The sequence below is a fragment of the Perissodus microlepis genome, chromosome 12 (assembly GCF_051167445.1).
Source record: "Perissodus microlepis isolate ML-2025 ecotype Zambia chromosome 12, ASM5116744v1, whole genome shotgun sequence".
Lineage (NCBI taxonomy): Eukaryota > Metazoa > Chordata > Actinopteri > Cichliformes > Cichlidae > Perissodus > Perissodus microlepis.
This window is the reverse complement of record NC_140472.1, coordinates 35,738,099-35,749,267: the sequence shown is the minus strand read 5'-3', so window position 1 is coordinate 35,749,267 and position 11,169 is coordinate 35,738,099. Positions and strand designations below refer to the sequence as shown.

The following is an 11,169-nucleotide window of genomic DNA, read 5'->3' as shown; positions in this document are numbered from 1 at the left end:
GGCAAAATAAAAACGATAAATCCAGTATTTATTTATTTATTTATTTAAAATGTGTGCCTGCCTGTAACAAATCAAGGCAGCAGCATTAAAAACACGAACTTCTTTAACTCAAATTAGTCGAGTGCCAGAAAATATCCCAAACCAATAAACCAGTAAAAGTGTCTTTAGATGCAGGTAACACGTAACCAGAGCTGGTGACCTGTGAGTAACCAGTGAGTCACGGTTTCAGTTTTCTGGACGTTTGTGACGAAATGAAAGTGAAAGTAAAGTTTAGCCTGAAGTCTCGTTCGGCGGTCAGTGTCTGTGTGTCTGTGTGTGTCCAGTGTGTGTGTGAAGCAAGATGGAGGGATCCGAGTGTCCGCCTGTGACCGTGGAGGGGGACTGGACTCCGGCTCAGACCAAAGCCCTGAAGAACAAACTGCACATTTACTTCCAGAGCAAGAAGAAGTCGAGCGGAGGAGACTGCCGGGTGGAGGCGGAGGAAGGAGCCCCGAGGGCGGCCGTTTACTTCAGCTCACCGGAGGGTGAGTCCGCTTCATCATGGTTCGGATAGTAAAATAAATCATTTAATAATTAAAAACACCAACAGATGGAGACCTGCGAGTGTAATGATGGAACAAACAGGTCTGAGAGTTTCACTGTGACACAGAATGAAACACGTAATTCAAACAGCTGATCATAAAACATGTGTGTGTGTGTGTGTGTGTGTGTGCTGTGACGTCAGTGAGAGAGCGAGTCCTCGCGAAGAAGAATCATGAGATCATCCTGGACAGTAAAACCATCCAGTTGCGGCTGAGCTCAGAAGCAGTAAGTCCAGTTTTAGATGTTTCATGTGGATTTTTTTCCTCACTCAGAGTTTCATGTTTGCTGCTCACTATCACTGCTCTGCGTTCAGCTCTTTGGACTAAGCACCTTTAGGTTTTTATGACTCCATAAACTCTCACTGAGCGCCTCCCTTTATACAAATATCACAGTTAGTTCTTTAAAAACAGAAAACTCTGAATAACTGTGACGTATGAACCAACAGTCTAAATAGAAACGTGTCTCCTCAGTGTTTGAATCATATTCATAAACATGCTGTTATGACCAGGGTGAGTCCAGCCTGCGTGGCAGGTTTTAGAGGCGTTTTCCTCATGGATATAAATCAGTCCCTGGGTGTGTGAAGCAGCAGAAGCAGGTTGGACTTTGAGTCTCAGCTGATATTTTCATATGTTTGCCCGTGCACTGTAATCGTGCCAACAATAACCAACCTGACTATCATGATGATGTCACATGGTCTTCAGGTTTATCAGGCAGCGAAATCACCCATGAGGACAGAAAGTGTTCACCCTCTTCCTGATTTCACACTTTTGTCACACTTAAATGTTTCAGATCAGCAAACAAATGTAACAAAGATGACACAAGTAAACACAACATGCAGTTTCTAAACGAAGGAGGTGAAAACCACTGAGGCTGAACAGGTTGTTGCATGTCGTGATGGCGGCGGTGAGTGCAGCTCGCCGTCTGCCAGGCCTGCTTGGATCAATGTTTATTCAGTGTTTGTTGCCACGGTGTTTCTGCTCTCCTGGTGTATGATATCTATGCTCTCTTTGATATCTGATCACCCACAAAACTTGCATGGAGCGTGATCTGGATAACCTCAAGCCTTCTACCTTTCCTGATTATTTGGGTGTATTTTTATGACGGTGCGATTGCTGGAGCTTGTGTGGAACCAGCTTTTCTTTCTGTTCGTCCAGGCCTACCTAACTCATCGGTGCTGTTTAGAGTAGTGGAGACGAGGACCCAAATACAGGATGACACAGGCAGCTAGGAATGAATTGAGAAAAAGGAAGTGATCATTTAGGCTGATCACTGATACTCCAAAAGGCTAAACAAGGAGCCCAGAATGATAACAGGGAAGTATCAAGTTCCAGAAGACCTAAACTGGGAGACGTACTGGGAAGACAGATGCTCTGACAAAGGAGGACAAGGACGGTGATTGTTTGGCTCTCAGTAATGCTGCATCACTAACAAACAAGACTTTTCTGCTGAAGGAACTCTTTGCTTTCAATGAACTGGATTTTATGTTCCTGACACAGACTTGGCGTCGTGCTGGTGACTCCGCCCTGTTCTTAGTACTTCTTCCTGCCTGTTAGTTTTCAGCTCCCCTCACCCTGCTGGCAGAGCTAAGACGCCAGTGCCTGTGTTCAAATCCAGTTTCCTGTGTCTTACCCGTTATCCAAATTTGCAGACATTTTTCATAAACTTTAACAGTCCTGAACTGTGTGCTCTGATCTCCCACTCAACAACATTTAACACAGATTTCTTATAGATCAGATTTTCTGTCACTTCTTGAACTGTGTGTGGGCATTAAATTAAATAATTCACTCATATTTGTCAGATAGTCTGTTCTGTGTCAGGTAAGGACCATCTGTGTGTTGCACACTTGGACAAACAGTGAATTTAAACTGTTTCCTTTACTTGTCTTTTGTTCTCCAAACACAGAAAGAAAAGTGCTTCAGTTCAGTGAGGCTGAACTCTGCTGGCCGTTCATGAATATCGGCTCCCTGTTAAATTCAGAATTGAAACACCTGCTCCTCACATACAAGCTCTGTAATAACCAGGCCTCCTCAGAGGGGTTCATATGATTGTTTCTGTTGTGTCTGTAGGTCTTTACCTTACTATGAAAAGCACTCTGAGGCGACTGTTGCTGCGATTTGATGCCATATCAATGTTATAACACTGAACTGAACCGAAGTTCAGTTTGTTTGCAGCAACAGAAAAAATGTAATAACATTAGTATAAAACTCAAATTTATTTGAAAGTTAAAGTATAAGAAAGATATTTTTGTAATATTTGCAGATATATAATATTACATATTTGTATTGTATTTATGTATTTATACATATTAACCTCGTAATGAAGTTGGTTTTGCTATAAATATTTTTCCAAAGTGCAAAACTGAAAAAAACCCAGTCAGTTTGAATGTTCTTTTAAAAGTAACTGTCGACATATTTTCCTCTTTTTTTCTTCTGTTGCTTTAAACCTTTTTTTTTTTTGTTCTCAGAGCCCAACAAGCAGCGACCGTGTCTCAGGTAAATCCTCCTCCTCAGTTTTTATCATCACTGAATTTTGTTCATTTGTTTCAGCATCTTCTTCATGTGAAATAAGTGTGTGTTTGTGGCAATGAAGGAATATTTTACCAGACTTTATTCAAGCTGAAGCACATTCAGGTCAGATTGCTCTCTCGTGATTTTAATCTCAGATGAATCCAAATATGTTCCTGGTTAAATGATGATTCCCGCTCGTCTGGAGTAAAAGACTCAAATCAATTTAAACCAGTAAAATATAAGAAGTTCCACGTGTGCTTATTTTTAATAATCATATTTCAGATCTTAGGCTCTGACCTCTCTGTGATTCACTGTGTTCATGTCAGACTCATCGTCAGACTCAAAGACGCCTCAGGCTGAACCTGGAAGTGGAGCTGCTGCTGCCAGCAAAGAGGGTAAAAACAAAGTGATGAAGAATAAAGAGAACAGAGAACAAAACTACAGGAAGTTTGTATTTATACTTTATACAAAGTTGCATTAACTTGGCATTTGACACATTGACATTTAATTTTTTGACACAAACAATTTCAAAAGAATTTGTGGGAAAATGTAACCAGTTTAAAATCACACTGTTTTGTTTTTCTTGATGAAAATTGACACCTATATATTTATCATAGTCCAGCTATTTTTTATTAATGAGAAATATGAAAAATATGTTAAAATGTGAAACTTAAAATGAATTCCACTGAGTTACTCTGCAGTCATGCTTCACACATTTCCACAGCAGTGAACTTTGACATGAACTTACAGAGTCACACAGTGTCTGACATTAAATGGTCTCATCATTGATTTTCTTTGGACTGCTGTGAGTGGACGGACAAAATATAACTGTGGAGTGTTTCAGTGTTCGCAGTACTAATTAAAGGGGTTTTGTGTGGAAACAGCCAGAGGAAAACATCTGTTAATGAGAGACAGTGAGGCGGGTAACACTGCTGTCCGTCAGGTCTTAGACCTCAGTGATGAAGCGAGCTGCAGATGGACGGGACCTCCATCCTCCTGTCAGAGAGGAAAACTGAGTTCATTCGACACAATGGGAGAAGCTTTCTTTAAATAATGATGCTGTGTGTTTTCTGCATCCGCAACATCCACCCTGATCCACACTGGACTGTGACAGCTCGCCATCACACACGGGAAGCTGCAGTTTAAAACCTTTCAGATTTACATCAATCATGAAAGTTCACGCCTGCAGTGCATGTGTGAAAAGAGCTTCATTCTGTGAGGTGAAATTCAAGAACAAGAGTTTTTCCTTCATAAATTATTATAAATAAATACTTACTAGTGTTAAGGGCACAGTCACCAGCTTTCCTCTCAACTAAACAAATAAATCTAAACATATGTGGTTCTTCTTCTTAGTCCAGTGTTTTTGGAGCCATTTTTCTTCACTGATTTTATTTTGGATAAAGTATTTTGATTTTGCCCCTTGACGGTGCTTCATGTAAAGAAAGAGAAATGTCAGTAAAGTAAAGTTTTAGGAATAACAGGTGAACAAAAGACTCCTTCCCTCACTGCTCACAGACACTTTCTTTGATCAGGTTTGTGTGTTTCTCTCAGACTCAGAGTCGTCTCAGAGCTGTGCAGTGGTTTTGGAAAACGTCACAGACAACATGTCCACAGATCTGCTCTCCATGCTGGTGGAGAACATCTCCGGGTTGGATGAGAACGGCTACAGCATGGAGATGATCCTGGAATCCAACAAAGCTGTGGTCACCTTCAGCAGCCCTGCAGGTAGGAAGCAAACACTTACCACCTGATTTGGTGACAGCGGGAAGGAACAACTCCCTTTTAACAGGAAGAATTTACATTCAAAATAAAATAATAATTAAAAAATTATTATTTATTTAAAATAATGAAGGATTTTAAATTTGGTTCTGGATTTAAACTCCACTGGTTCAATAACTTTTTTGAGAAAAGGAAGTTGGAGATTGGCCTGTAATTAGCTAGGACAGCTGGGTCACTCGCCACTTTAAAGGCCAGGCGCCCATTAATTGAGATAAACTAAATTTGAGATACTAACCCATCTTTCATCTCTCTCCCCAAATGTGATCTTGGTGGGAGATTTCAACATTCACATGGACAATAATGACCTTCTGCTCACCAGAGACTTTTCCTCCTGTCTCGAAGGCTCTGAATTTAAACAATTTATCGACTTTCCCACTCACTCTAAAGGACACACCCTGGACTTGGTCTGCTGTTCTGGTCTTACTCCCTCGAATCTTTCTGCTACTGAAATCCCCATAACTGACCACTTCCTCCTTTCATTTAACCTCACTCTCTGCTGCTCTTCTACCAAGCCAACCCGTCTCATCTCGTTCCGCAACATGAAGAACATTGATATGGACATTCTCACTACCAGTTTGGACAATGTTCAGATTCCGGACTTCTGTTCTACTCCTGATGATTTGTTGTTATATTATAATAATTGTCTACGCACTGTCCTTGATTCTCTGGCTCCTGTAAAAACCCACTCTGTTTCCTTCGCTCGCTCTGCTCCCTGGTTTACCTCTGACCTCCGAGCTCTGAAGGCCAAAGCTCGGCAGCTAGAGCGTAAATATAAGAAATCTGGTTTAACTGTTGATTCAGAAATCTATAAATACCACGTACTTCAGTATAAAGACTCCATTAACAAGGCCAAACAAAGCTTCTACTCTGGTATTATCAGTTCTTATGAGGGTAATGCAAGGACTCTGTCTTCAGTTCTCAACAAACTAATTCAACCCCCCAACGCTTTACCACTGACTTCTATTCCTCTGAAACCTGCAACTCCTTGATGCTGTTCTGGACTACGAAAATCAATAACATCCACCAGCAACTCAGATCAAATGTTGTGTCTACGCCCTCTCCAGAACCTTTTCTCCTTTTTGAGCCGTTTTCCACTTTTCATCTTCCTGATTTATCTGATATTTCCGAGTTCATATGTAAATCAAAGCCTGCCACATGTCATCTTGACCCCATGCCCACGGGGCTTGTGAAATCCTGCCTCTCTTCTTTACTCCCACTCATCTCTGCTATCATTCACTCTTCTCTCACCACCGGTATCGTTCCCTCCTTATTGAAGACTGCTCTAGTCACTCCTATACTGAAAAAACCTTCTTTAGAGCCTAACAACTTTAACAACCTCCGTCCGATTTCCACTCTACCCTTCATTTCTAAGATACTCGAAAAAGTGGTTGCAGCTCAACTTCATTTACACCTGGTTAATAATAACATCTACGAGAGATTTCAATCTGGTTTTCGCTCATGTCACAGTACCGAAACTGCTCTACTTAAAGTCACTAACGATCTTCTAATCGGAGCTGACTCTGGTCTTCTCACCATTCTCGTCCTTTTAGATCTGAGCTCAGCCTTTGACACCATTTCTCACTCTGTCCTTCTAAGCAGACTTTCCTCTCTCGGCATCTCTGACACACCCCTCGCCTGGTTTCAATCATATCTCCTCGACCGTTCCCAGTTTATTCAACTAAGATCATTCCGCTCTCGTCTATTCCCCGTCACCTCTGGTGTACCCCAAGGCTCAGTTTTAGGCCCTCTTCTCTTTATAATATACATCCTCCCTCTAGGTACCATCTTCCGCAAATTTGATCTTCAGTTTCACTGTTTTGCTGATGACACCCAGTTATATCTCTCTTGCAAACCTGATTCCTCCCTCCCACCTTCTTCCCTTACAGAATGTCTATCCGAGTTAAAATCCTGGTTTACCTCTAATTTTCTAAAGCTCAATGAGGATAAAACTGAGATCCTCCTTATTGGCACCAAATCCAACCTTTTGAAGGCGAACCATTTCTCACTCACCATCGATAACTCCACAGTTTTCCCTTCTCCTCAGGTTAAGAGCCTTGGTGTCATCCTAGACAGTTCACTTTCCTATAAATCTCACATCAATAATCTCACCCGTTCTGCCTACTTCCATCTACGCAACATTAACAGATTGCTTCCTTCTCTTTCCACCCAGTCTACGTCCATTCTTGTACACAGTCTTGTTACCTCCCGTATTGACTACTGCAATTCTCTTCTGCATGGTCTCCCCCAAAAATCCCTCCATAAGCTTCAACTGGTTCAGAACTCTGCTGCTCGCATTATCACCAGAACCCCTCCTACCAGCACATCACCCCTGTTCTTCAGGAACTTCACTGGCTCCCTGTGAAATTCCGGATAATTTTCAAACTTCTTCTGCTCACCTTCAAGGCCATTCATAACCTCGCTCCTTCTTACCTTTCTGACCTGTTAACCACCACCTGTTCTGCCCGTTCACTTCGTTCTTCTTCTTCTATCCAGCTTACTGTACCTTCCTTCCGCCTCACCACCATGGGAAGCAGAGCTTTCAGCTGCTCTGCTCCCAGGCTGTGGAGCTCTCTGCCCCCAGAAATAAGAAATATTGGTTCTCCCCCAGTTTAAATCCCAACTCAAAACTCGTCTGTTCAAATCTGCATATTCACTGTGAATCCACTGTTTGTCAATTTTATCTTGTGCTTTTGTTTTATTGTTCTTATCTTGCCATTGTTTTACTAAGTGTTTTATCCTATTGTAAAGTGTCCTTGGGTGACTTGAAAGGCGCTCATAAATAAAATTTATTATTATTATTATTATTATAAATTGATCCAAAGATATTTTAAAGTGCAGCCAGCAGCTTAGGTTAGCATAGCTATTGAAACCAGGATAAAGGCTCGTTTGGTTCATCCACAGCTTTTGGAATGTTAACCTTCAATAAATGACTCGCTTTAAGCTCACCTCTGACAGCCTGAGTCTACATTTGGGTCCTGCAACAGTCGACACACTAACAGCATAAAATATTAACACATCTGTCTGCAATAAACGAGGATTATTAAATATATAAAGTAGATCCAACAAAGATTGCCTTTATATTTAAACAAGGACAAAGCCTGACATCATTATATAGATAACACTGTGTAATCCAGCTCTTCTCTCTCGTCCTCTGACCTGTTTCAGTGTGAAAGGATTAATCTGGATTATTTTGCAGATGTGGAGAGATTCCTCTCTGTAAGTCAGACCAGCTCAAAGATGAAGAAGCAAGGACTGACCGCTCGGCCCCTAAAGGTAGCAACAAACATCCGAGTGGAGAGTCTTCCTCCGACTGTGGTCAAAGGTACACGTGGAAAGCAGTATATGCTGCACTTATTCTCTTTTGGCTCTTGACGAAGGCGGTCGCACTTTCTCCTTCTCCCTTCCCTTATCTTTCCTGCTTGGCTTTCTCATGTCTCTGTCTAGTCTTGTCTACTTCTCTCCCTTTACGCTGGAAGAGTCTCACAGTCTGTTCTCTAAAACCTAAAAGAGGAATTACGGATTTGATCAACTGGTGCCTGAATGCAATTGACACCCTCTTCTCGACGAGAAGCCTGGGTTCAGGAGAGCCCATTGAAGACATCTATCTTTTCGGAACCATGATAACTGATCAGCGCTGGCTTGGCCCTGGCTTATCGAAGAATAAAGAAAGCGGAAACGGCTGTTCAAATCCCCACAAGGCTGCCCGCTGTGTTGATTGGAACGATGGAGCGAGCCGTGGCTTCTCAGAATGGGCTCATTAGACGCAGCAGAGGACATATTGGAGAAGCTTGCGGCTGCTGTGAGTACTGAGACTCTGACAACATCTGACAACATCTTGGAGAGGCTCACGGCTGTCGTGAACACTCGTGCTCTGTGAGCAAACTGGATAACTTCTCGATGTAGCTGGATAACATCGTGGAGAGGCTCACAGCTCTCCAGTGGGAATGGTGAGAGACCAGTGATGGACATTAGATGACTGTAAAATTGACATGCAGCGGTTCGCACTAAAGAAAGAACACCACCGTTATTTCATGCGGCTACCATTTCGGCGCCAGCTGCGGTCTCAAGGGTGGAGCTGAACATAACAAATAATTTCTCCCCTGATAACAAACTGTGTTCAGACTCTTCGATCCAAACGCCCCCGTACGCTTATCTCCGAGGCCGAGTCGGACAGCGGGTCTGGGCCCAGCGCTGGATGAATAGCTGCAGGGCAGGATCAGCTTACTTCTCACCCCTTACCCACCGCTGTTGCTTGTCACGTGCTTCATGATGTTGTGATGTGGACATTTATGAGCTCTTTGTGCAGAGGAGGGTTTTTTTGTTTCCTGTTCTCATGCTGTCCTTTCATAGGAGCCCAGCATGAGTAGAGGTCTCTTTTTTTTTGCTTCCTCGACTTGCTGATTGTGTTGTACATTTCTGTGTTTTTCCAAAATACTACCGGTCCCCGACCTGTCTCCCCATGTCATGTCTGTGTTGTGTATGTAAGGTCGGAGGGGGGGGGGGGGGGGGTCCTATCTGCACGTGACAAATAAAGGCTTTCTTGACTCTTCTTGACTTACTGCTGGGCAGAAGTGTAGTCCTGCCAAAATTAACTGGAGCAGCCAGATATACACTAACAGTTTGGACACACCTCCTCATTTAATGTTTTTTCTATTTCTATTTTTCTTCTTTCTACATAGTAGATACCAACTGAAGACATCAAATATATGAAGCAAGATACATGGAATTATGTAGCAAAGATAAAATTGATAAATAAATCTAAATATGTTTTATATTTTAGATTCCTCAAAGTAGCCGCTCTTTGCTTTGTTGACAGCTCTGCAAACCCTCGGCCTTCTCTCAGTGAGCTTCATGATGTCGTCACCTGAAATGGTTTCACATCACAGGTGTGCCTGTCAGGGTTCATTGGTGGGATTTCTTACTTTCTTAACGGGACCATCAGGTGTGTTGTGCAGAGGTCAGGTTGGTACGCAGCTGACAGCCCTATTTGACAACTGTTAGAATCCATATTATGGCAACAACCAATCAGCTACGTAAAGAGAGACTGATGGAGATTCATTCAAAATTGAAGGCACACTGAACCAGCATGGCTACCACAGCATCCTGCATCAACATGCCGTCCCATCATTTATTTTTCAACAGGACAATGACCCCAAACACACCTCCAGGCTGTGTGAGGATGAGATGGAGTGCAGATTGAAGGCAAAAGGCCAACAAGTGCTCAGCATCTCTGGGAACTCTTTCAAGACCTCATGAAGCTCAACGAAAGAGACCCGAGAGTGTGCAAAGCAGTAATCAAAGCAAAGGCCGGCTGACATCCAATATATAAAACATTTTTTGAGTTATTTCACACTTTTTTGTTTACTCCATAATTCCACATGTGTTCATTCATAGTTTGATGCCTTCAGTGCATAGTGATTATTCAGACAGATACTTGTGTCAGTATCACAGTGATTCAATACTGTTTTTAGTCAGTTTTCGAAACAGAAGACAAAGGTAAAATTTTCACTTACTTCCAGAATTATAACACTTATAAGAGCAGCTGCAAAAACAAAACAATAAGTGTCATAATTCTGTCATTTGATCACTTTTTCTCAGTTATAGCTGAATAAACTTCCCACTGTGTTGAGAAACAAATAACAACTCAAACATGGGTGTGTGCTGACTGATGTTCACTGTTACTTAATCAAATAGCACTAAAACTCTGCTGCTAGTTCAAGCAAACAGCCCAGAATCTGCCGCCCTCACCCCTGGAGGGGGTGCTCCAATTTACAGAAAAGAAATGCTGCTGACAGTAAAGTTTTAGGAATAACAGGTGAACAAAAGCCTCCTTCCCTCACTGCTCACAGACACTTTCTTTGATCAGGTTTGTGTGTTTCTCTCAGACTCAGAGTCGTCTCAGAGCTGTGCAGTGGTTTTGGAAAACGTCACAGACAACATGTCCACAGATCTGCTCTCCATGCTGGTGGAGAACATCTGCGGGTTGGATGAGAACGGCTACAGCATGGAGAGGATCTTGGAATCCAACAAAGCTGTGGTCACCTTCAGCAGCCCTGCAGGTAGGAAGCAAACAGCTGGACATTTCCACATACACAAACACAACAAGGCACTACAAGGACAAACATCCAAAATCCCCTTTAGATTAACCTTTGAGTCTAATTTTAAACCTGACTTTATAAAAAATCACATATCTGATCTGGAAAAGTGTAGAGGAGCACAAACCACGTGATATAATTTGAATAATGAATCATTTTCATATAAATTTTACTTTAAACTACACAAACATTGCATTCCATTTACT

At 42.1% G+C, this 11,169-nt stretch overlaps 1 protein-coding gene across 1 annotated transcript in view; it reads left to right on the top strand.

Annotated features, from left to right (window-relative positions):
* The first annotated feature begins 246 nt into the window (after positions 1 to 246).
* Positions 247 to 11,169, top strand: part of LOC146376795 (protein mono-ADP-ribosyltransferase PARP14-like) — a 32,844-nt gene continuing 21,921 nt past the window's right edge. The window contains exons 1-7 of the mRNA XM_084945368.1: positions 247 to 524; positions 725 to 807; positions 3,047 to 3,074; positions 3,416 to 3,484; positions 4,641 to 4,814; positions 8,065 to 8,190; positions 10,754 to 10,927. Of these exons, the coding sequence (XP_084801494.1) occupies positions 341 to 524; positions 725 to 807; positions 3,047 to 3,074; positions 3,416 to 3,484; positions 4,641 to 4,814; positions 8,065 to 8,190; positions 10,754 to 10,927 (838 nt within the window). The 5' untranslated portion in view covers positions 247 to 340. The remainder of the gene's footprint in view (positions 525 to 724; positions 808 to 3,046; positions 3,075 to 3,415; positions 3,485 to 4,640; positions 4,815 to 8,064; positions 8,191 to 10,753; positions 10,928 to 11,169) is intronic.